This window comes from Acipenser ruthenus, chromosome 18 (assembly GCF_902713425.1).
Source record: "Acipenser ruthenus chromosome 18, fAciRut3.2 maternal haplotype, whole genome shotgun sequence".
NCBI lineage: Eukaryota > Metazoa > Chordata > Actinopteri > Acipenseriformes > Acipenseridae > Acipenser > Acipenser ruthenus.
Window position 1 is genome coordinate 11,089,420 of NC_081206.1, and position 27,065 is coordinate 11,116,484.

Below are 27,065 nucleotides of genomic sequence, written 5' to 3' on the forward strand. Positions count from 1 at the left end.
ATCTGCAGCTTGACATGCTGCATCATAAATACAACTATGTTTGACTTAAAGTAATAAAGGCTTCCAATTGATAAATACAAAGTTGTTTTTACTACCGGTAGTAAATGGATCAAGTGATTGTTGTTTTCTATGGCAAGCAGTTTCAATATTGGGTCGTATGGTGTTTCGGGTTTACATTGTTTTCTATGGCAAGCTTTTTCAATATTGGGTAGTATGGTGTTTCGGGTTTACATGATTTTGCCCGGGGGTTCAGATACATAAATAAATACACAATTAGGTAGAAAAAAAGTATTTACATAATCCTAATATTAATCATTGATTCTGTGTGAAGGTTTGTTGTGTCTTGTACTGCAGGAAAGGGCAGTTAGTATTTTTTTTTTAATGTTTTCTGGCGGAATGATGTTTTCTGATAGTTTTAACGCTTAAAGAAAACAGTTTGGCGAAAATGATAAGTGTATTCAATTTTGATTGGTTGAAAGTAACACAAATACAAGTAATCTCATTGGATGACTTCACAGATTCTTTCTCCAGTTTGTACAAGTTGTAGAATGAAGTAGAAAGGTGTTCCATGAAAGCAGAATCAGCATTGTAGAAGCAACACATTTCGTTCTACATTTTATGGCAACATGTAGACTAATGTCCTCGGCTTAAGGGACTAGCTTTCAGCTTTATTTTTTGGGGATAATTATTATTATTATTATTATTATTATTATTATTATTATTATTATTATTATTATTATTTATTTCTTAGCAGACGCCCTTATCCAGGGCGACTTACAATCGTAAGCAAAAACATTTCAAGCGTTACAATACAATTAATAATCCAGCTATTATTTCCTGCCCTTTACATATAACACATCAATAAGATTTTTTTTTCTAGTTTAACCCTTTAATGAGAACCCCTAATCACTCACTTCTTGTTTCTGTTAAGATCATTATTTACAAGGCTTAGTTAATTCCAGCAGAAATATCCTTTTTCTAGTAATGGGCCTGCTTTTGAAAATGTCTAGAGTGAGGTGCACGTGTTATAAATCCTGCATATTCTAAATTGTAAGTATAAAATGCAATCAAAAAACAACATTCTAAATTGAACCCAAAATAACCAAAAGATATTCAACTGAAAAAAGGGGAATCGGTAATATCGGGACCATTCACAAAATGTTAAGGACTTTGGTCTCGATTTTTTTAATTTAATTTTTAGAAACTTTTAAGCCAATTTAAAACAAGTTGCCCTACCAACATTTGAAAAAAAATGCATGCATTATAAAATAATTACATAGATAGGAAACTCAGCATAGTACAATTATACAGAGATTGAAGGGAGTCTGTTATCTGAACAGGTCTAGTACTAGATTCAACAAGGCTTTGGACCTGCCATGTCCGAAGACGTGACATCGTGCTCTAAAAAGCATCCTAGGTACCTGGGTATCAGCACAGTCATTTTCTACTATTTACTTGCATTTCCACTGGGTTTCTTGGGACTAGCCTGGGGAGAAACAGAATGTGGAGATCTAGCCTTTCCCGGTAGGCGTTAGTAGTGTGAGTCACGGGCTGAAAATCGTCTCAATGTGTAGCCAGGTCCACAAAACTGTGGTACTGTTCTGACATTGTACTGAGTGCAGATAACTGCGCACATTAGTGGTGGGGTCAGCGCTGGAAGTATTCCGCACTTCTCTGCATTATTCTCCTCAGTTAAGAGCACGGCATTTTCAGTCTCTTGGCCCAGTATATCTAACTGCCGAAACAGCAGACTGAGCGCTTGTAGACTGAAGTGCCAGCTGACCGTCACTTTCTGTGTTACCTTCTTTTTTATCTTCTGTCGCTGCCCGCGTTACCTCAGTGGGCAAGTCTTCAGGTGTCAATATTTCATGTAAAGTAGTTTCTGTCAACATATTTGAAATGTTGTTGTAAAAATAATAATAATAAAGAATTCCCAACAAAAACGGTCAAACTGCCCGCGCGAGAGCTCGGTAGAACTGCGCGTGAAGCTTGAGGCATCTCGTGGAACACCTGAAACGGTGACGTCATGGAATAACTAACTGCTTCGCTTGGCAAGTTTGAGAACGGGGTCTTGTGTAATATAAGAGTGAAAATAAAAAGCAAATAGTGCCACATAATGGGAAGAGCTTAATGAGTTTGGATTATATAATGGTGTAGTCAAAGGGATGCTTTTCCATGCTGTGTTCATTTTTCCGAAAAAAAATAAATAATAATTATAAATTCATGTCAGATTTCAGTCATCAGTCAGCTTACACGGATCCAGTTATTATTATTATTATTTATTTCTTAGCAGACGCCCTTATCCAGGGCGACTTACAATTGTTACAATATATCACATTATTTAGATATCACATTATTTTTACATACAATTACCCATTTATACAATTGGGTTTTTACTAGAACAATCTAAGTAAAGTACTTTGCTCAAGGGTACAGCAGCAGTGTCCCCCACCTGAGATTGAACCCACGACCCTCCGGTCAAGAGTCCAGAGCCCTAACCACTACTCCACACTGCTGCCCTTGTAACAGTTGTTTAGTTACAAATAAAATTATATTATTCATTTTAAATAGGCCTAAAGTAATAGTATTTGATCCAAACAAAAAACTCATTATTACAAGTACAGTTGTCCACGCATTCATTGCATCTTTGGAACAGCAAATCAATTCTATTGAAAATGACCAGTAGCCTCCGTATTGCACTGAGCATACACAGTATAAAGAACAGGATGCGCTGTTGCAAGGAGTGGGCAGTTTGCACGCGCTTAGAACAAGAGATGTACAGGATAATAATCTGAACACAGCACTCGAATTCGCATCTTCACTAAATCTAAAATACATGATCATTCATGCCTCAGTCTTTCTGCACACCGAACCCCGTCTGTCGCCAATGCCATCCCGCTCGCTACTGCCTATGCGCAAATGCTCTACGTTTCGGAAACATGAAATCCATGCGCCCAGCTGAATTTATCACAATTGTAATTGGATTATCTATTCCAAGTCATGTAAACACAGAAAAGTGTCGTTTTCAGAAAACCAATTTGCTGATTCAATACCCGAATATGCCATACATTCGTTTTCTAAAGGCTTGATCTCATGTAACCGTAGTGAATGCGTGTCGGTGTATAATTGTTTAATTACCCAGCCAGGTTTAACACGTTAATTAATTCCGGGGAGTATAAAGGTGCTGGCTACGCGCTTATCGGTATGCAGCTGCAGTGTTTGATTCTGAACGGAAGAGTTGACAATGGGGTCGCGCAGTGTTCAGACAGCGCTTTCGCTCGCTTTGATTTTACTTGTGCAGCTCCACGGCGGTTTCGGATGGAGCTGGTCGGATCAGCCGGTTTATAACCCAGTGCTGTTTACCGCGCCGAGAGTGGTATTTCAGGCGAAGCCCACCCCTCTCTCCGTGCAGAGAGCTGACCTGTCGCTGTTGAATTCGGTCACCCTGGACTGCAGGAAAGACGCCATCGTCTTGACCGTGAACCGGGACTTGTTTGGGATCGGCTACCTGGTGAGCAGCGCCGACTTGAGCGTCGGGTCCGCGGGCTGCTCGGCCACCTCCTCCGACAGCGTCGCCAACACGGTTTTGTTCAGCATCCAGCTCCAGGACTGCGGCTGCACTTTCCAGGTAACCCTGCGTGTCGATCGCATTTGTTATTGCGGTAACCAGTAAAGTAAACTGCCAAGTGGGTAGCCCAGCTTTCTTTATTGCTTGCACTTCAGTTACAGTAGTATGCACATTTTATTAAAACACCAAAAGATCTGTTATTTGTAGCACTGTCTGTATAGACTTGCCTGCATGAAAACCTCAGTCAGAGAGTGAATTTCAATATTCTGGTCAGCAATATAGAAACAATAGGATGTGTGGCTTACTTCTAACTAAATTAGACCATGGCTAATTTTGTCTTGACAGTTTCCCAAGATTAAGTTGCAGTGGTTTAGATTTCCTCTGCACAACACAATGTAATTGTTCTGTGTGCTGCTGTAAACTCTCTCCACCCTTTTAAAAGTTAAATACCTGTCCTCGGACAGTGAAATTCAATCCCTCCCCTTTCCAATGATGGTGGTTTTACAACCTGTACAGCAAAGCATTGTGGCCCAGCAAGTCAAAGAAATGAAGTGTTGGTACGTCTCCGCATGTCTCCTCACTCTCACGTGATTTTCACACTCGCACAAGTGGTGCGCTTGCGTGTTGGTAGACACAGACGGCTGCTGTATTTTCAGCAGTTTTAATCTTATCACTTAAATACTGCAGCAATGATCTTAATATTCATATTGAAGTAAGCTACAATATTTTCTCATTAACTTGTCCTTAGTTGTGCTGCCAGTGTCATTAGACACTCTGCTAAAATCGTGAAGTATAAAAGTACAAACTTGGCAGCAGACTGTCTCTTTAGTGCGGATGCAAGCACTGTGTTGAGAATTTTAAGAAAATGCATTTGAGAGCAAAAATGTTATGAGATTTTTAACTTTCATAACTGAAGAGGTACCGGGTGGGGCTGCGTCCCGGCAAGCCCCAGCACAAATGAAGCTACTGGACAGGCTGCACCATTGCTTACGTGACGCAGCTGAATGAACGGAAGAGGCGGGTTGGGGGGGCATTGGGGAATGATGTCACTTCTCTGATTGTCAATGCGTACCCGGAGGTGCTGGCAGAACCGTGTGACCGGATGGGGCGGGACGCCTTCCTGGGGGCTGTCACACCCATTGAACTCCAGAGCCTCCTATTGCTTGTGGGTCCTGCTACCCTGCAGTTAACACCGTGGCCAGGCCCGGCATTAATATATGATAACTATATATATATATATATATATATATATATATATTTATATATTTATATTTATATATATATAATATATATATATATATATATATATATATATATATTTATATATAATATATATATATATATATATTTATATATAATATATATTTATATTAACTTGCGAGGTTCAGGGGGCGTGGAGCTGGGGGCCTCTAATCTTTTAATTTTCTAATCTCCTGTTAATTAGCATCTATTTAAGACCTGATCACCTGCACCTTTTCTGTCTAGTGTTTCGTTTTAGTAGCAAACGCTCAGACGCCGCTGTTTCGTGCTTCACCGCTAATATCTAAACTTCGTCGTCTTGTTCACTGCAGGTCATTTCTCTGCACATCGCTGCCAAGATATTATCAATAATTTTCCTACCTGCTCAGGTGACCTTTCTTTTCAGTCAACTTCATGAGCTCCAATGTTACTCTTTCCTGTTCCACCTGGTCTCCACCTCGGCATCAGAGCCGTCCGGGGCGCAGCTTCATTACTCCACTTGTCTGCAACTTTATCAGAAAGTCTGGTCCTCCGTTAAACTTTCAAGCTCCTTCGACAAGACATCGACACTTCCGTTGTCTGCGATTGCCTTCCTTTAGCTCTATTTAATTTCCACCACGAGGCCTTGTCTGCGGAATCTTTACTCCTCGCCTGCAATCAGACGCCCCTCCCCCGCTCCCACAGAGCCAGCACAATTACCGTTCCATCAGAAGATCCTGCCCTGGACCTCCATCAGCTACGTTCAACCTTTTAAAGACATATCCAACCCATTATAAGCTCCATTTCAACCAGTGGTGGCTCGTGACTTGACTGGTCACAATATGCTCTAACACTATTGTACTGTAACTTTTCCACCGGCGCCTCACAGACCATGGTTACCACGGCAACGCCCTCATTGAGTGACTGCGGGGAGTGGTAAGTTGCTATGGTGACCAGGCAGCTTCATTAGGCTCTGCGTGCTCTGTGCCTCGGTACTGCAATCTTCCGGCTTCCTGTTGCTGCTCTTTCACAACTGGCGGAGACTAATTCAACGCGCCGAACCATGACATCTAAATACTGCGTTAACTTATCTATATTCATGACTAACTGTCCTAAAACATGTCTGGAATATTTATTATTCAAATCTAAAGCAAATGGTCTTCTACATAGACAAGGATTTAATCGTAATAACTTAATAGATTCTACCCTGCTTCACTCAAGTCAATGGTTTAATTCCAATCATAACCTCTGGATGGCAGTATAATACCAGAAGTTCTCTCTCTATATGTATTAAACCAGTTTGGTATCGCTGCGAAGCTCGGACACTACAGCTTTTCTATCTATTCTCGCAGTTATCACTGTGAGGGATTCTCGGGAATTCCCCTCCTGCCTCATCCTTTGTCTATCTATATCAACTGACATTCTTCAATTTCAACTCTACCTGCCCCCCACTGCCCTTCGAGGACATGGTCATGAAGCCACGCACTTGTCGGCTTTCTGAGATGCTCCAAATCTACCGTCACATTAACTTCCAGCTTCCCTGCACCAGGCTTCCATCCCAGTGACCTCTTCCTGTTCCCGGATTCGTGCTTCCTCATCTGGCTTCTCTCCTTCAAACCGACAAATTTCTCCAAGGCACTTTATTCAACCTTCAAGTTACCATTTCAGCAACGTGAGCTTCCAGTCAGAAACGGAAACCATGTCCTACAACTATCATCATTTCAGTCAAGTGTCCTCCTACCCTGCGATTAGACAATACACTCTACTGACCAAATCAATAAATTTTGCAATAGCCTCAGAGCAACGCATTATTCATCCTCTCAGGTTCTACAGCGGCCTCGGCTCTATGCATTCTTCATCTCTGGCTTTATCTAAATCACTTTTCACTCAGACCAATATCCACCGCATTCAGCAGATCTCTGTGCTCTACAGCAGACCACCACACTACCGATGGCAGTCCACCGTTCACCATTACAGATCACTGCTTCAGCAGATCTTTCTACAGCAGACCACTGCTCATCATTGACAGCGCTTCGTTACTTCTTCAGATCTCTGCACCGTTCAGCAGATCCCGTCCTCTCTGTTAATTGCTCCTCACTGCAGCAGATCTCTGCTTCCTCTTCAGATCTACTCGCTATTATAGCATGCAAAGTTGCTTTAGTTTACAGTTTAAATCTGTACCTGCACTACTCCAGTGCTTCCAACGCTTCCGCTTTCCTCCAATATGCAGATCACGGCAGCATTCCACAATCGAGGCTAATGCTAATCCCCATCTAATCGAAATACGAGGTGCTTGACCTTCTCAGCAATCTATTCGGATGTCCTCACATCCTCTCAAATATTACAGCATTAATGCATGGTGAGAGACGTGGTATGAGACTGGAAATCTGTCTTGATTATGAGTTAAGGAGTTCCACTACTAGGAGAATGACTGGAGTTGTGAAACCCAATCTCTGAATGTGAGTTCACCTTTTCCATTTCAAGCAGACAGGATAGTAGCAGACCGCTGATCGATCCTGTATTAACTAACACATAGGATGGTCGACATCTCTCTTCCCTTGTTTCCAGAAAATGGAGCACAAAGGGTGCTGAGCTTCCCCAGCAGTCAATTTACAATGTTCGTTCAGTTCCAGCCGCTACCACAACCCTCGGTTCCAGCTCCCCTTCGGCCTCTACTTTCGGTATCCAAGTTCCGTCTGCTGCTGCCCCCCCCCCCCCAGACTCTCCAGCTTCATCAGCTGCTATTTGACTGAATCCTACTCTCAGTAACCTGCTTCAATCTGCTCCGCATTTCATGTCTGCAGCCCTCACCCTTCTTCGAGAGCTTCATATTCTACAGCTTGATCAGTGTTTTCAGCCTTCTGTGCCCAGAATCTGATTCATCCTATTCCTTCAAACAAAACCAGATCCTGGCTTTCATCATCCATGGTAGGGATTCTCTCTCTCTTTCTTCTTCTCCTCCTCCCCCCCCCATTTTCTCCATAGCAGCAGTTCGCCTGACCCTCTGAGATTCTTAAGCGCCTTCCCTTCTGCCTCACCTTCCCGCCTGTCTACATCAATGAACATTCTCTGTTTGCTCATTCTACTCTTCGGAAACGCCACTTCGCCCCATACAAGGATCTACCTATGGAGATCATCTGCATCTGAGCCCTCTTCTGTCTTCTCAGGAGCTCAGAATCCACAGTTACTTCTATTTCTAATTTTACTCCATCATTCTGTTGTGTACCTCCACGACAGATCAATTTCAGCGTGGTCACTTCATTCAGCGGTCAAGCAGAGTCCCCTATCTGCCCATTTTTTTCAACGTCAAGGTATCTCTCTGCATCTCAGCCTTCTTCAGTCTCCTCAGAACTCGAAGTTTCTTCTGCTTCTAATTTACTTCATCATTTGGCCGTACCTCCCAAGATGGATCAATTTCAGCATGGTTAGTTCATTCAGCTGTCAAGTAGAGTTCCCTATCTTACCTTGATGTTGAAAAGGGATCTCCCCAGCAAGAAACCTTAACTCATTGATTCCTCTCGCTCCTATCATCTGTCATCGCTGGTTCTCAACCCACCTCTCCACCCTCCAGAGCAAGCCTCCTTCCTCTACCCCCCCCCACCCCAAGGACCCTCAGTTAATTGATTCCTCTCGCTCCTACCATCACTCATCACTGGTTCTCAACCCACCTCTCCACCCTCCAGATCAAGCCTTCCTCCTCTACTCTACCCCACTCCTCGGATCACTCGTCACTGAATCTCAACCTACCTCGCCTCCAGAGCACGCCTCCCCCACTCCACCCCCCAAATCATTCTGTAGGCACAGCCCCCTCTGCTGCAAGGGCCAACATCAATCACAGCCAGATCATGAATGTGGAGAGCTGGCCCTCCTTCTGCAGTGGATTCTTTTATTCATTCTCCTCTCATAGTTGGAGCCCATTTTAAAATCGCTAGCATGCCCGGAGTGGGGGCTACCTGTCCGCCGGGGCCACCAGAGGTTTTCCCCTAATCGGCCTCAAGGGTTTTTTTTCCTCTCCACCGAGCGGCAGGTATACACATATTTACATCCTACTAACAATTACTAATCTCCCTCTGTTCGTCCTTCTGGTCTTTTTGTTTATGTTATGCGTTGGCATGTGCTGTCTTTTGTTTGTCTCACGGTGTGGGAGTTTTCGTGAAGTGCCGGGGGTCCATCCTTTGGGGGGCAAGTGAGTCTCACTTCCCCTACCTCGGGGCTAGGCATCCGCCTCCCTTACCTTCAGGGGGGTTCTCACCACGTGAGTCAGAGCGGACCCCCGGCCAAACTCTATCCTGTCGCAGCTCCTGCGCTCGTCTCATCTCACTCGAGGCTCTGTTCTATTCTGCCTCTCTTCAGGACGTGGTCACTCGTGCTGAGTCCTATATTAGTGAGATAGCAGGGAGGGGGTTAAGGCCTCCGTGAAGAAAAAAAAAAAAATGTGAAAATGCACATTGGTTTAGTTTTATTGTTTGTACTACTTTGTTTAATTTTATTTGTTTTATTATTAATTATCCCCTGCACCTGGTAGCTATTGAATTAAAGCCAGGTGCAGGGTATTTAAGGAGAGCAGTTAGTCTGCTCTCGGCTGCTGAGGAGAAGGAGGCAGAAAGGAGTGCTCTGCTTCCTTGCAGTCGTGAGGTAAAAGTGTGCTGTATTAAACCTGTGTGGTTTTTTGTTTATTGTTTGGTGGGGAAACGGCCTAGCTGTCCCACTTGTAGTCAAGGTGTTCCTGTGTGTTTAGTTAGTACTCCTTTGAGGAGTTAGGCTTTTGTTTGTTTTGTTTGGGCTTTATGAATAAATATACAGGCCCTGTCCTGTTCAAATAACCTCTGTGGTCCAGTAAATGTTTCTTTTACAATCAAGGTCCTGAATTGTAGCAAGGCACCCCTACTTTGTTACTCTATCTATAATATATATATATATAATATAAAACACTGCTTGGAAAGCTATTCTGAAAGTGTGTCCAGAAATAGGGCGTGGCTAGGGTTTCACTTTTTCTGTCGCTATTTTTCTGTCAGGAATGTGGCAGCCCTGCTTCCAGCAGCTCTCAGATGTTCATAACGAATATCTTTGTACGGCCTTTAGTTACAGTAGAAAGTTGTGTGAGGTTACGTAGCAAACGGGATCTTCAGTGCTGAAGTCTCGAACATACGATACTGCTTTCAGACAGGTTTCCTTCCAAATTAAACTTTGCACGTGTGTTTTTTTTTAACATGAGGAGGCAATTTACCAACCCTTTAGTTGTACCATGTTTTGGCCGTGCATTTTCTATAGTGTGAGGAATGTGCGTGCTATGACACATGCTCATGACAATGGAGTTAGAATTTGGAGTTTCTAAACTACATGGAAACATGGCCATTGTGTACCACAGCCTTTAGTTTTTCAAAAAAAATAAATAGGGTTAATGATGTCAATTTAAACAATAATTTAGTTTTATTCAAAGACTAGGATTTCAATTTGTAATCACATAAGAAAATTTACGAGTGCGAGGAGGCCGTTCGGACCATCTATGCTGGTCCAGTTCCTAGTACTTGATTGACCTCAAAACTTTTAAAGGATCCAAATGATTCAGCAACAACATGACGAGGCAGCCCAGTCCATCCCCTCACCACTCTGTGTGAAGAAGTGTCTCCTTCCATCTGTACTTAATCTGCAGTATTTCCACTTTATTTCCAACAGTGTCATCTGTTCCTGGTTTCTTAACGATGCTTAAAGTATTGATCAGGGTTAACTAGATCAACTTCAATCATGTCCCCCTGATTCTTCTTTGTTCTTGTCTGAACAGATTCAGTTCTTTCAGCCTCTCTTTGTAGCTCATTCTTTTAAGCCCTGGGAATGGTTCTTTTAAACAGTCTGTTGCCACACAGCTGTGTCGTCTGGTCTAGGTCTTTGAGGAAGTCCAGTTTTCTGCCATTATTTTATTAATTTCTTAACAGAAACCCTTATCCAGGGTTACTTACAATTGTTACAAGATATCACATTATTTTTACATACAATTACATTATTTTTTACAAATTATTTTTTAAATACAATTACCCATTTATACAGTTGGGTTTTTACTGGAGCAATCTATAAAGCACCTTGCTCAAGGGTACAGCAGCAGTGTCCCCCACCTGGGATTGAACCCGCGACCCTCCGGTCAAAAGTCTAACCACTACTCCACACTGCTGCTCTATTTGCAACGTAATCACATTAACTGTTTAATTATCTATTTATGATAGGGTTTAATTACCGGTGATTAAAAATCACATTTTAAAGACAGACCACATAGTATTTATACAAAAATGTATGCTTTAATTAAGTTAGAAGATTTGCAAATGGAATAGACATAGATAGAAACAAGACTATTTTCATACAGTAACACTGAGCTATAAAGCACAATGTGTTCAACAATATTAATCATATGCACAACAGTGCAAATACAGTAATCAATATAATAAACAAGTTAAACACATCAAACAGTTAAACATGAGTTTGTACCAAACATATGTGCTACATATCAGCAAACACAGGTACTGTTCATGGGTGTTTGCAGTGCTGTCTGTGTGTGTGGTGCAGACACAGGTACTGTACATGTGTGGTGCAGACACAGGTACTGTACATGGGTGTTGCACTGCTCTGGCGATTGAGTCGTTTTTTTATTTTTTTTGTTCCATCTAATTTCAGGATTATTGTCGCTGGGCTCACAGAACTTCTTCAGTCAATATTTTGCACACACAAAAGTAACCAATCCCGTACCTGCAACGGCCGAGTCAGCCAATCGCAGCCTGTCGGCTCGACTGGAGCGCAGACGGCATGTTTCTTCAACAACAACAAACCGAGACACAGACAGTGCAGTAATATTGCTTCATTCAGATATCTGACACTGTTCAGATAGACTATAAACAGCTCTGATAAGTAAAAAAAAAAAAAGAAAGTGATTTGTTTAATAAGATATTTGTTTCTCAATTATATGTGTGAACCTTTATGAACATTTTTGGGACTATTTTCCTAAAACTTCTCAGCGGAAGGGAACCTGACGAATCATTACAAGTTCAAGGTAAATATATTTTTCTCCAGTCGGGGTCAGCTAGCAGACAGTAGAGCCTTCATGATCCGGTACTATCGCTTCATTATATACATGGCTGCAATCTGTTCTTTCTGGAAGGACTACATGAGCATAGTGAAAATGTTCTTGCCAAATCAAATGTATTCAATAAACATTTATAGAATTCATGTTTTCTTAATTCTTCTTTTCATTGGATGCCATGCTTATTCATATCTTATTGATGCTCCTGTTAAAATGAAATGGAATATGAAGTTAATGTACTTGAAGGGAAAAAAAAAAAAAAAAACGACATCACTTTAAAAGTGCTTTTGATTAAAGAATCATTATCTAACAGCCACACAAGGACAGGGGCATCTGTTAGACATCACAGTCTGAAATGGTGTTATTTACTGTTGATCTATTAACAATAGGTTGTATCTCCTCAGAACTAAGAGCACTCCTAACTTAAGGCCCTGGCTCAGCATTTAACTAGGACAGTTCTGCCATGTATTACAGCATGCAAGCTTAAAAATAAAGTCACATGCACAGCACCTTAAGCTAATATATGAATATATATGAATTTGTTAAATTCAAAGTAGCTTAAAAATATTTAGATTTTACATCTGTGTGTTTTTGAAACTGTAAACTAGGCACACCTAGGAATAGATGACATTATGCTCACGTACAGCAGGTTCACTACGTATTATTTTTCTGCAGAACTTGTGTAGATCAGGGAAACCTTTATTTTCACATTCACACGGGTCAAGAATTGATTTGCAGATTTGCAGGACCGTTATGTCAGTAAGAAGACATGCGTCTAGAACAATAAACTGACTAGTTAACTTACCTCATAGAGGGGAGACTCCAGAGAGCAAGCCTGTGCCAGCTTTGAACACATTTTTGTCTTCAGGACCTGAGAATTATAAAAGGGACAAATGAGCTAAGAATGAAAACACTTTACCTGTGTAGTTCAACACTCAACATCTCTAAAACTTTTTTTTCTAATAATTTAACATTTTTATCCAGGAAAACCCAATATTTGAAGCTGGTCTCATGTCTTTTAAAGCACTCCAAAACCAACCTTATCTTTTCTTGAATATAATGTGTAGGTCTGAATCTATCATCAACCAGTAATATATACGTCTCATATTGATACCAGCAATTACCAGTAATAAACTAGCGAGAAAGACATTTTCATTGTTAACATATTATTCATTTTCTTAAAATAAACAAATGCACTATAATGTTTTGTGAAGAATTATCTTCATTCATGCACAAGTTAACTGTTTAAAACAATAGAAGCTTACCAGAATCATAATTAGTGGGACAGCCAAGATGGCTAAACCGCACATGACAATGATGGCAACAGCGAACCCAGGAAAGGGCCTGTGGGTGGTTGTATTGATTGCTGTTGCTGGAGGCTTTCCAGTTCCTGCTGTAGCAGGGGCCACGGTTGCTGTTGCAGTATTGGCTGTAATTGCTGTTGCAGTAGGGGCCGTGGTTGCTGCTGTAGTTGGGGCCGTGGTTGCTGCTGTAGTTGGGGCCGTGGTTGCTGCTGTAGTTGGGGCCACAGTTTTTGATGTAGTAGGGGCTGCAGTTGCTGCTTTAGTTGGGGCTGGAGTTGCTGCTGTAGTTGGGGGCCGCAGGGGCTGCAGCTGCTGCTGTAGTTGTGGCCAGAGTTGCTGCTGTAGTTTGGGCCACAGTTTTTGCTGTAGTTTGGGCCACAGTTGCTGCTGTAGTTGGGGCCACAGTTTTTGCTGTAGTAGGGGCTGCAGTTACTGCTTTAGTTGATGCCGCAGTTGCTGCTGCAGTAGGGGCTGCAGTTGCTGCTGTTGTTGGGGCCACAGTTTTTGTTGTAGTTGGGGCCGCAGGGGCTGCAGTTGGGGCTGCAGTAGGGGCTGCTGTTGGGGCTGCAGGTTTTGCTGTAGTTGGGGCCGTATGGCCTGCAGTTGCTGCTGTAGTTGGGGCCATAGTTTTTGCTGTAGTTGGGGCCACAGTTTTTGCTGTAGTTGCGGCCGCAAGGGGTGCAGTTGCTGCCGTAGTTGGGGCCACAGTTTTTACTGTAGTTGGGGACACAGTTTTTTGCTGTAGTTGGGGCAGCAGGGGCTGCAGTTTCTGCTGTAGTTGGGGCCAGAGTTTTTGTGGTAGTTGGGGCCAGAGTTTTTGTTGTAGTTGGGGCCACAGTTTTTACTGTAGTTGGGGCCACAGTTTTTGCTGCAGTTTGGGCCACAGTTTTTGTTGTAGTTGGGGCCAGAGTTGCTGCTGCAGTAGGGGCTGCAGTTGCTGCTGTAGTTGGGGCCACAGTTTTTGCTGTAGTTGGGGCCACAGTTTTTACTGTAGTTGGGGCTGCAGTTGCTGCTGTAGTTGATGCCGCAGTTGCTGCTGCAGTAGGGGCTGCCGTTGCTGCTGCAGTTGCTGCTGTAGTTGGGGCCACAGTTTTTGTTGTAGTTGGGGCCAGAGTTGCTGCTGCAGTAGGGGCTACAGTTGCTGCTGTAGTTGGGGCCGTGGTTGCTGCTGTAGTTGGGGCCACAGTTTTTGCTGTAGTAGGGGCTGCAGTTGCTGCTGCAGTAGGGGCTGCCGTTGCTGCTGTTGTTGGGGCCACAGTTTTTGCTGTAGTTGGGGCCGCAGGGGCTGCAGTTGCTGCTGTAGTTGGGGCCACCGTTTTTGCTGTAGTTGGGGCCACAGTTTTTGTTGTAGTTGGGGCCAGAGTTGCTGCTGCAGTAGGGGCTACAGTTGCTGCTGTAGTTGGGGCCACAGTTCTTGCTGTAGTTGGGGCCACAGTTTTTGCTGTAGTAGGGGCTGCAGATGCTGCTGCAGTTGGGGCGGCAGTTGATGCTGTAGTTTGGGCCACAGTTTTTGCTGCAGTTGGGGCCGCAGGGGCTGCAGTTGCTGCCGTAGTTGGGGCCACAGTTTTTGCTGTAGTTGGATCCAGAGTTGCTGCTGCAGTAGGGGCGGCAGTTGCTATTGTAGTTTGGGCCACATTTTTTGCTGTAGTTGGGGCCACAGTTTTTGCTGTAGTTGGGGACACAGTTGCTGCGGCAGTTGGGGCTGCAGTTGCTGCTGTAGTTGGGGCCACAGTTTTTGCTGTAGTTTGTGCCACAGTTTTTGTTGTAGTTGGGGCCAGAGTTGCTGCTGCAGTTGGGGCCACAGTTTTTGCTGTAGTTGGGGCAGGAGGGTCTGCAGTTGCTGCTGTAGTTGGGGCCACAGTTTTTGCTGTAGTTGGGGACACAGTTGCTGCTGCAGTTGGGGCTGCAGTTGCTGCTGTAGTTGGGGCCACAGTTTTTGGTGTAGTTGGGGCCGCAGTTGCTGCTGAAGTTGGGGCCACAGTTTTTGCTGTAGTTGGGGCAGGAGGGTCTGCGGTTGATGCTGTAGTTGGGGCCACAGTTTTTGCTGTAGTTGGGGCCACAGTTTTTGCTGTAGTTGGGGCCACAGTTTTTGCTGTAGTTGGGGCCACAGTTGCTGCTGCAGTTGGGGCTGCAGTTGCTGCTGTAGTTGGGGCCACAGTTTTTGCTGTAGTAGGGGCTGCAGTTGCTGCTGTAGTTGGGGCCACAGTTTTTGCTGTAGTTGGGGCAGGAGGGTCTGCAGTTGCTGCTGTAGTTGGGGCCACAGTTTTTGCTGTAGTTTGTGCCACAGTTTTTGTTGTAGTTGGGGCCACAGTTTTTGCTGTAGTTAGGGCCGCAGGGGCTGCTGTAGTTTGGGCCACAGTTTTTGCTGTAGTTTGGGCCACAGTTTTTGCTGTAGTTTGGGCCACAGTTTTTGCTGTAGTTTGGGCCACAGTTTTTGGTGTAGTTGAGGCCGCAGTTGCTGCTGAAGTTGGGGCTGCAGTTGATGCTGTAGTTGGGGCCACAGTTTTTGCTGTAGTAGGGGCAGCAGTTGCTGCTGTAGTTGGGGCTGCAGTTGCTGCTGTAGTAGGGTCTGCAATTGCTGCTGTAATAGTGACCACAGCTGCTGCTGTATTAGGGGCCATAGTTGCTGCTTTAGTACGGGCTGCAGTTTCTGCTGTAGTTTGGGGCTGCATTTGCTGTTGTAGTTGGGGCCACAGTTGCTGCTGTAGGTTGGGGCCACAGTTGCTGCTGTAATTGGGGCCACACCTTGTCCGTAAACTGCAGACCAACTGTATACTGTAGAAATAAATACATAATAATAATTAAAAAAAATAGGTAAGCACTTCTGTCCTTTTTAAAAGCTATATAAGTGTAGCAACAACCATCTGATGAACTACTTTACTTTAGCAATTAACTAAAGTATATGCAGTATTACCCTGTCAATTTTTTTTTATGTTCTACAAATGTTGCTGCTGTCGCTTCGACTTTCAGCACTACCACTAAAGATATGCTTATATGTTTTCAAAAGGCTGCCAGTGCTGAAGTATAGCTTTTTGATATTATAAGAACATAAAAACATTCAGGAATGACAGGAAGCTGTTCAGCCCATGTAAGCTTGTCCGGTTCCTAACAGATGTTTGATCTGAGAACTTTGTCAAGTTGAGTCTTAAAGGATCCATGTGATTCTGCCTCAACAACTAGATAGCCCATGCCATACCATCTATCTCCACTTCATTTGCAACTATGCCCCCTGGTCCTGGTTTAATCATGCCCCCCTTAATTCTTCTTTGTTGCAGGCTAAATAAATGCAGTATGTTAGCCCTGGGATTAGTCTGGTTGGACTCTCTCCAGGGCCACAATGCCCCTTGGTGCTCTGGTGACCAGTTCTGTAAGTGCCGTCTCTCTAGTGCATTATACAACCTCATCATAACCTTGTATGCAAAGGACACAGCAGTCCGTTAACCCTGTCCAAGCAGAAATTTACACTATATATTAGGACCCCATCTAGACCGGGTCGACCACATTGTGTTGGGGTTAATTAGAACCCAGAAATCTAATTGGAAGAGCGATGTGCACTGTGATGTTGCTGCTCACTGTTTGAGTGAGGTTGTGTTTTCAGATGATCTTTTTCAGATCGGGTTCAGATTAAGTGAATTTTCTGCATCGCAATGTGGATTCACAAGACAACCTGTGACAGAAAGACAATGATTCTTGGTGGTAAATCTCCCTCCCAACCTGTGAAGGCGCTAAGTAACGGGAACAGAGTACCCTGGACTGTTTGACCTGACACTTCATTCCTAGGGTTAAAAGGAAGTCGGTCATCCAGAAAGGGGGCGGTGCTTCGGTGCATTAACTCATCGACCCGGAAGGGAAATGGTGTGGCAGCCGCGGATTGGAGGAGTGGCTGCAATCATTTACCAAGGGGTCATGTGTGACGGTATAAATAGGGGACGAAGCGACGTGATCTGTTCCTTCGCTTTGGTTAGAGAACAACCTGGAAGGACCTGTGGTTTGTGTAAACGTATTGTGAGTGTTTGTTTGTTTGTCTCTAATTGTGTCTTGTTATTATTAGACGGCTAACACGTTCCGGAGCTGTCGCCAAGGGCCAGCACAAACCCGAAACAGCACTGCACTTGTATCACAAATGAACTGTGTTTGCACCACGTGCACTCACTAACAGACTTGTGTTTGTGTTTTATGTTTCGTGTGGGTGTATAACGAATGGGACTATTCGGGACAAACCCGGGGATTACAATTTAAGTAACACATGCCGCTATATTACTTAGCATCATTATTGTTTACTGTTTGCTTTGCCATCATGCACTGGATATATCAATTCATTAAACAACCTTGCACCTGGATTATAATTCAGTCTGTTCATTGATCACCTGCACCTGCACACTGTTAACCACTTTGCCACACCCCCACACTGAACCAGAAAAGATTTCAGGGTTCTAAGCATTTTAATTAACCCAACCCGGTGGGGTCGACCCAATTTAGATGGGGCATATTTTGGGATCCTAACATATACATTACAAACTTTGAATGCAGCATCGTACAAATACCAGAAACAGTTGATTTTTTAATGCTCAGAAATTGCCTCACCTCACAAAGGACCAAAAATGTAATTCCTGTGCAATTTCTCTTGCGTATGATAAAACAGTGGCACCACAGTAAAGCTGAGCTGCCAATATATATGAAATCAATAGAAATTCAGGGCTGGTTTTTACACAACAGTGAAGGAATTGGAAACCATTTAAACCTACCTATTGGAATGACAAGCACTTTCAATTGTCGCAGCTGCATTCTGGTTGCTGTGATTTACCTGCTTACCAGAAATCTAGAAAGGAGACAATGATATGATTTGAGTTTACCATGACCGGATAAACACATATAATAGTAAATATCATCACTTCTCACGGTGAAAAGGGGGGCACACCCTGTAATCCAAAGTTTCCAAGACATTGGTATATATTATACAATAAATACCATACTTAACATATTATTGCATCCTAATCTAAATAGGAATGTCCCTTTCAATCATTCATTTTAAATAAAATGCACAGTGGTCAATTCAATCAATCAAAACATCAGTTTCAGCCATACAGCCATCATTAATTGTATCATTAGGGGTCCAAGCAATGAAGTTGCTGTGGAACTCTATTGTTATTAGGGTTCCAAGCTGGCTTGGGAAGCCTATTGTTATTGTAAAGATTTTTTTTTGTCGTTTTTCCTTACAAAACTTTAAACTGCTACTGTTTGCACGCGGTGTAACCAATCAACATGAAACCTGGCAGGTATCATCCTGTGTAGATTACAGTTCAGATGAAAAACCTTTCAAAATCATCTTCTTGGGAACCGGTGAACCGACTGATCTGAAACTTCTCATACGTCATCAGCAACCAAACCTGCTTCTGTTTGCAAACCATTTAACCAACTAACTCCTAACTTGGTAGGTGTCATCCTGGGGACAATGGAATTCAAATATGGCAAAATGGTGTTCTTTCATAAAACAAGATGGCCGCCAGACCTACGTTTTGTTCTTAAATTTAAAACCGCTTCAGTTGAACACGATTTAGTTGATTAACTCCAAAGTTGCCAAGCATAATCCCTGTGTCAATACATTGACTTTGCAAAAATTGTGTTTGTGCGTAAAGAAAGATGGCTGCCTGGCGAATTTCTTTAAAAACCTTTCAAAATGTTCTTTTTGGGAAGCGGTGAACCGATTGATCATACTTCATCAGCAACCACACCCGCTTCAAGTTTGCGAAGCAGAAGTTGCTCCGATAAATTTTACTAGCAAAATGTCTGCCACCAAATTCGCCAAAACACGCCCAAACATCAAACCGTTTAAACCAACTAACTTATTCTTATTGTAATGATCTACACGGTGATCACTCTTATTGTAATGATCTACACAGTGATTGCTCTTAATGTAATGATCTACACAGTGAGCAGCTCATTCACAATTTCAAACATGAGAAAATAGAAAATACTGATCCCTCATAATGAAGTAAAAGGGTTGTTCATCTGTGTAGGAATAAATCCTTTGCTGGTCTACGTGTGTGGCAGACATTTTCTTTCTAAATTTTTTAGAATCCTTTCACCAAAAATACATTATTTGAACATTTATGACAATAAAATACTGTTAAGTGTGTTTTAATATATATTTTTTGAACAATGAAACTGTTCTGGGATGTTAGACAATAGAAACATTCTAAACGGTTTCATAGATACCAGCAACTGTGCTTCATTAACCCATTAAGTACCAAATTACATATTCTTTGACTAAATCAGAACAAACTATGTATCTAATTTGATACATTACATTGACTTAACTTTTGTGGTCAACTCAATTAGGGTAAGTTATCATAACAATATAATTTAAAAAGATAAAACTAGCAGGTAGATGCCACTTAAATGTTACAATGGCACTGAATGGGTTAATAAAAGGAGACTTTGAAAAAATGTGTTTCAATAAGTTAAGCATTAAAGCATTTAAATAATAAATGATTGTGTTACTGACCTGCTTTTTGAAAGGGTTTTGTAAAGTGTCCCGGGTCCTTTGTTCTTGCTTGGCAGTACAATCCCAAAGTCTTGTCGATAGAGCGGGCGATGCACTTCAGCACTAAGTGTCGATATTAGTTATCAGTTGTCTTTATATTTAAAGGCAAACAAGTAATGACAACAAATGACGTAGACAGCATAACAACAATAACATGAATGCTTTTGAATCACTGCTGCACCCAGACTGACGCAGAGCCCGTTATACTGTACTTGTATATTTTCTGTGTGGGGTGTATAGTATGTGTAAACCATGCATTACAATAACCAACCCTTAAGGTACAATAACCAGCCCTTTAGATTCTGAGGGTGAATAGAAATAGCATGGGAGGAAGGAAGGGACTTTTCTTGTAAAGCTCCAACATTAGTGAACCCTCTACTTTATTGTGTCAGAGAAGGAAGGGCTCTTACTGCTTTTAAATCAAGACTGAAGACACATGTTTACAAACTAGCCTTCTTCTCATAGATTTTTATTCTACAATATAACTGCTTTTTGTTGTCCTTTCATTTTCAAATGTTATTAATGTTCCTACTATGTTGTTTTTATTGATATTTTTGTATGAACTGGCTTTCTTTCTGTTGCCAAACGTTGTATTTACTGTCTTATTACAATGGATTGGTTTTTAACTTTGTGCAAAGCACCTTGGGGTCCATGTGAAGTCAGGTGCTATATAAATGTGAATAAGTAAATGTGTCCCATTGTACTGTACTTGTATGCTTTCTGTGTGGGGTGTATAGTACGTGTAACCATGCATGACCATAACCAGCCCTTAAGGTACAAGGGATATATGTGTCCCACAAATAAAATGATGCTAACTTTCTTATATGTGTCTGTCAGGAGGTGAAGAAGTGAATGTCCAAACAGCAAGTACAGTTCCAAATCGTCCATATTTAATAACAAGAAATTGTCCTTCGGATGAGACGTAAAACCAAGGTCCTATTGTAAGTGACTCTGCGGCAGCAGTTGTGATGCATAGTTCACCCCCAAGTCTCTGTAAGTCGCTTTGGATAAAAGCGTCTGGCTAAGTGACTAAATAATAATAATAATAATAATAATAAACGTAGGCTATGGTACATTTTTACACTTAAATAATAATAATAATAATAATAATAATATTTCTTAGCAGATGCCCTTATCCAGGGCGACTTAGTGTCGTAAACAAAAAATACATTTCAAGAATCACAGTACAAGTAATAATACAATTAAGAGCAACTAACCTTTATCCATAACTTCAAAATACTCAATCATAATTATAAAGTAAAACTAATAAACTTCAAGTAAATAAATGAATATATCACGTAAACAAATGTTTCAGCTAGTCCCTGCTAGTAATTTAGTAATGTGTGACTCACTTTCTAAATATATTTGAAACATGTTTAAAATAACAAGCTTTTCATTGAATTTTCTCTATAGGTGCATAAGTAGAGAAGAATCATAACAAACATGTCTAATAACTGAATACAACAGCTCAAAATGACAGTAACCACAATACACTATTAACATCATTTCTAGGCGTTTCTGGGATGTACATGGCATTGATTTGTATGTAAGAGTATGATAGCGTCTATCACCCAGAAGGGGGGAGCCCGAGCGTCCAGCGCCCAGAAGGGGGGAACCCGAGCATCCACAGCCCAAGAGGGGTAAGCCCGAGCGTCCAGAACGTAAGAAAAGGAAGCAGCAGTCTCCAGTGACCGAGGGAGAGCCACAACAGTCTCCAGTGACTGAGGGAGAGTTGCACCCGTCTCCAGTGACCGAGAGAGAGCCACAACAGTCTCCAGTGATTGAGGGAGAGTTGCACCAGTCTCCAGTGACCGAGGGAGAGCCGCACCAGTCTCCAAAGATAGAGGGAGAGCCACACCAGCCTCCAAAGATAGAGGGAGACTACCCACTGCTCCCACCTCCACCGCCCGGGGATGCCTGCACGTCACCTCCTGGGGTTGCCTGCTCATCATCGTCCTGGGATTTGTTGTAACTAATGTGGCATTTTCCCTAATACCCAAGTTCTTGGATCTGCAGCCACAGTTGTCCCCCACTTCGCTCTCCCTGATACCCCAGATGTCACTACGCTGTCTCCAGACTTTATGAGTGTTCCCCCTGTCACCTACTTCACTCCCCCTGCTAGACCAGACATCGCTGCGCAGGTTCCAGGTGTTGCACCTGGGTCTACAGCTACAAGCACCAAAGCGCAGGCTGGCACTCCAGTCTCCCCGCTTGACCCCATTTGGGTCCCCCGTCGCCGGTCCTGGATTCCTTGGTGAAGGCATCGGACTGCAAGAGGGACCAACCACAAATGGACGGTACGGGACTCTGTTGAAAATGGTGGTATTTTAAAGGAGGTGGGGAGTTGGCCTTGGTATGGCCATGTGTGCTGTGCACAAGGGGGGGGATATGTGGCAAGGTGGGGGAATGGAGAGAAAAGTGTGTGTGTGTGTGTGTGTGTGTGTGTGCATGGGTGTGAGTGATGGTTGTCTTAATGAGTCCTTGACTGGAATGTGGCTGAGGCATAATTGGGTAATTGGCAATCAATTAAGCCTCAGCCACATGGCATAAAAGCAGGCCTTTTTCTCAATATGGGGTGGACTACCAGGGAGCTGGGAACAGAAAGGATTGCTGTGTAAAGAGACCTGTGGCAGAAAATCAGTGAAGGCTTTGCACATCCTGGTTCAAATAAAAAGAGCAGGCTTTGTTTGGGAAAACGTTTAGCCGTCCCAACCCTTTAGTTTAGGGAAAACAAGTTTAGCTTAGCACTCCTGGAAGGAGTTAGGCTTTTTCTTTTGTTGTTTATTTTGTTTTGTGAATAATAAAATTGCACAGAAAAAGCGCTAAAATACAGTTCTGTGTCTGGGTCACATATTTGAAGGGCGCAAACCTAACCTTGGCCGAAGGCCTTTGTTACACTATGTGTTTGTGTACAATTTCGAATGTATAACAAAAGTGCCTACTTTCACTGTGGTGAGTAAGATAAAGAGCACGCTGTGTACGCTTGCTGTAATTTCTCATCATTTTGGATGAACCCTTATGATAGAACACCCTAACCCAATACACTGCTACACACATAATAATGTATGTTTAGAATTGTTCAGTGGCTTCCTCTAATCATGTTGAGTGTATTTCCTCTGGTATCTGCTCGCCTCCACAAGAAATAAACTCAACGTGATTAGAAGTAGCCACCGAACACTTACACTATTGTAAGAGAGCATTTTATATATGCATGGAAGCGTGTAAAGATGGAAGTGCACAATGGGATTCCACTGAAGATGTCCAGTAATGAATGTTCTTAGCTTTGCCATGTTCACTGCTCCCCTTATCATTGCATGCTGCTCTGCCCATCACATCTCAGTAGCTCTGCTAAAAGAGCTACTCAGTTATGGGTGGTATGGCATTTCCTAACTTTTGTGGCTTAAAGCGGCACCATTGAAGTTTATTTATTGTAATTGTGTTTTAAGGAATTTCCTGACTCTTGTGGCTTCAAGCTTAAACCATAATTATTTTCTATTGTAATGAATTAACACATAATCTTTATGCATAGGGTCTTGTAGCTATAGGCACAGGGGAGCGCCACTGACTGGATAAGATAACACCAGCTGATATTACTGTAACAGGCAGTCCCGGGGATGCAGGTTTGACAGATCCATTAGGACTGGATAAGAGAACACCAGCTGATATTACTGTAGCAGGCAGTCCCGGGGATGCAGGTTTGACAGATCCATTAGGACTGGATAAGATAACACCAGCTGATATTACTGTAGCAGGCAGTCCCGGGGATGCAGGCTTGACAGATCCATTTGGACTGGATAAGATAACACCAGCTGATATTACTGTAGCAGGCAGTCCCGGGGATGCAGGTTTGACAGATCCATTAGGACTGGATAAGAGAACACCAGCTGATATTACTGTAGCAGGCAGTCCTGGGGATGCAGGTTTGACAGATCCATTAGGACTGGATAAGATAACACCAGCTGATATTACTGTAGCAGGCAGTCCCGGGGATGCAGGTTTGACAGATCCATTAGGACTGGATAAGAGAACACCAGCTGATATTACTGTAGCAGGCAGTCCCGGGGATGCAGGTTTGACAGATCCATTAGGACTGGAAAAGATAACACCAGCTGATATTACTGTAGCAGGCAGTCCCGGGGATGCAGGTTTGACAGATCCATTAGGACTGGATAAGAGAACACCAGCTGATATTACTGTAGCAGGCAGTCCCGGGGATGCAGGCTTGACAGATCCATTAGGACTGGATAAGAGAACACCAGCTGATATTACTGTAGCAGGCAGTCCTGGGGATGCAGGTTTGACAGATCCATTAGGACTGGATAAGAGAACACCAGCTGATATTACTGTAGCAGGCAGTCCTGGGGATGCAGGTTTGACAGATCCATTAGGACTGGCAGGGACGTGCTCTTGGTTGGGTGTAAGGCAGCAATGCCATCATGGATTAGCATGCTGCGAGGACTATAAATGTGGGTCAGCCTTGGGTGTAAAAGGGTTACTTTGGGAAACAGGGCTTAGGCTAAACCCAGTGGGTACAGTTGAGTGTAGTGTCAGGGCAGAGAAGCCATAATAATGAATGGAGCAGAACAGAAATGAGCAGCTGTAACCTCAATGACATCTCAAGACTATTTAGATTATTTATTATGATTTACATTTTTAATGGTTTTAAACTGACATTTCAAAATTGTGGATATGTTCACAAATAAGATCTATGTAAAGCACCATGCCTATATGAAAATGTTGAAATCATTCAGTCATTTGTATTCTTTTGGTTCATCTGTGTAGGCTGTACTGTAAATGACAAGCTCATAACAGGAATCAGCATAACAGAAACGACAAACACACCTGTTCTGTTATTTTCCTCCACCTCACAAAAGTCTTGAAAACAACCTGCCAATTTATTTGAAAGAAATACTTGACAGTGATGCATCCGCCACCTAGCCTCACCTGTCAGGTGAATGAATTGACGCAAGGCAATGTCTTGTTTAATTAACTGCATTTTATTTATAACAACAGCTATGCAGCTAAACTGCATGAAGTAGAACTCCTGTCTTTCTCTCTCTGCTCTCGTTTCAGGGCTGATGGAATGACAATGCGGTTTCCTTTTGTTATGAAGCCATCGATTTCAGGCAGTTGACGTCTTGCTGGAAAGAAGTCGGTAGCGTCACTGGGAATTTGTTTTATATATTCAGGCCATCCCTTCTTTATGAACTGTAGCACTGTCTGTAACTGGCTATCTGCTGTGGCAGTTGTTACCCCTGCCCTTTAGCTGACTCCCTTCCCCACTCACTGGTTACATGCGCGTAAGAATTCACTTCCGACCCTCCTCTGAAACAGAACAAACTGCACACCCTGCATACTCATAACATGCATGTCTTTGTTTAGAATGTGTAGAATTGAAAATAAACACTGCATACAGCATATTTATTAATTTATTTTACCTTGACTCCTCCAGGCAGTCGCTTGAGATTTCAAGAGAGGAGAGACCTTTCAAGAGAGACCTTTCAAGAGATTTCAAGAGAGGAGAGAACTTTACAGGAGAGACCTGGTTCTTTTTTATTTGTTTGCCACAGATCCACTGACACTAATTCATCTTAGAAGGGTGGAGCTGGACTCCATGTTAAGAGGTAATTGAGGATAATTATTACACTTCCCAGGTATATTTTATTAATTGGTGTTCCATATGTAATTAAGGAATGTAAGTAACACGCTGTAGTCAGTTAGTAAGTGCAATAACTCAGTAGATGTGTAATATGGGTCTGCACACATTACTACTAGAAATGCCCCTACCTAACCCGCCTTCACACATGATGTGCACAATAAATGGTGACTAAGAACATATATAATAGGACTATGAACATAGTTCAAAGCACTCCTTTAACAATCATTTCATACTGTATCAGATCCTGGGCAGAAAAAAAAAACAAAACAAAAAAAAAACGTAATTGACGTGTGTAAACTACACGCTAAGGATATAGGTTAGTTATGAATGACAGACCAGGTAAGAGGGGGAGGGGTGGCAATATACATTGAAAATGACTCTGAATGGGAAATACTGGAAAGTAATGGCAACAACAGTGAATCAATATGGATTCAATTAAATGAAATTAAAAGGTTTAATAGTGGGAGTCTGCTATACTATTATTATTTATTTCTTAGCAGATGCTCTTATCCAGGGTGACTTACAATTGTTACAATATATCACATTATTATAATTTTCTTTACATACAATTACCCATTTATACAGTGGTTTTTTTTATTTTTTATTGGAGCAATCTAGGTAAAGTACCTTGCTCAAGGGTACAGCAGCAGTGTTTCCCACCTGGGAGTGAACCCACAACCTGCTGGTCAAGAGTCCAGAGCCCTAACCACTGCTCCACACTGCTGCCCCCAAGTTCTGATGAATCATTAAATGAAAACTTCTATGCAAGTGTCACAGGTGTGACTGCTGAGCACTTATTATTTTCATTATTATTATTGCATGAATTTTCTATACACTTTTAATGTGTGATTTGCTTGTTTTGTAATTTTGCTTTGTCTTTAAACTCTCACCTGAACAGAATAAAGTGATGTCTGACCAAAGGGAAACTTGATTCATGTTAATTTGAAGCAGCTGTTACTTTATTTAGATACCTTTGATCGGGGCAGGTTTTTCTTTTATAAGCTCCAGGAGAGAAACGCCAAGGGGAGAGAAACGACAGAGAGAAGGGAAAACAAACTGAGAATGAAGAGAGACTTGGAGAGGGACAACCGAGAAGAACTGCATTGGGAAATTGGCTTATGCATAAAACGAGACTAAAATAGACTGTAGCCAGGCCTGAGGTGAGGGACGAGACAGAAGGGGAACATTAAAGCACATAATCAGCATGAAAGACAAGACAGGACACCAAGCACCACCCCTGAAGTGAAGCAAGAACAGCAGGCTGACTGAGCGAGACCAGATAAGGCGGAGGTTAATTGGCAATACAAACGACTGAGATTCTGGACTGCCACAGTCTCTAGAGATGGGGAGTGTTGAGATTACTTCCCCTTAAAGTTAAGTGCTGCTTTCTTAACTCGCTTTATTTAGTTTAGTTATTTTATTTTTAAATTCTTTGTTTGAAAGCCACTGAATATAAAACAAGTAACAACGGAATGTACTGCACTCCTCAGTTTTTGTTTTGTTTATTTATTTTGTAGAGTTCTGCTTCTGCCACGCCCCTCTACACTTCAACTGCAACTTCATGAGCTACTTTCTTTGCACACTATTTCGGGCCTGTAAGCAATTGACCCAGAGACTGATTTGCATTCTTTTGCATGATTTGGACTGGTTTCTAACTTGTTTTTTATTTTGAACTATTATTGTAAATGTATTGATGATATTTTACA

The 27,065-nt window shown here is 42.4% G+C and overlaps 1 protein-coding gene across 10 annotated transcripts; it reads left to right on the plus strand.

Moving 5' to 3' along the window:
* Positions 1 to 3,221: 3,221 nt before the first annotated feature.
* LOC131698620 (zona pellucida sperm-binding protein 3-like) lies at positions 3,222 to 27,065 on the plus strand. Of its 10 annotated transcripts, none has more exons than XR_009307666.1 (5): positions 3,222 to 3,628; positions 24,774 to 24,851; positions 25,153 to 25,324; positions 25,970 to 26,136; positions 26,258 to 27,065. XR_009307666.1 is itself a non-coding variant. In XM_058991203.1 (3 exons), exons 1-2 carry the CDS (start codon positions 3,245 to 3,247, stop codon positions 25,277 to 25,279), a joined length of 393 nt encoding a protein of 130 aa, XP_058847186.1. In that variant the 5' UTR covers positions 3,222 to 3,244; the 3' UTR covers positions 25,280 to 25,324; positions 25,970 to 27,065. The 10 variants fall into 10 exon arrangements, 3 of the variants coding, with proteins under 3 accessions (XP_058847186.1, XP_058847187.1, XP_058847184.1); XR_009307667.1 differs by having other exon boundaries at positions 26,327 to 27,065; XR_009307668.1 differs by having other exon boundaries at positions 26,346 to 27,065.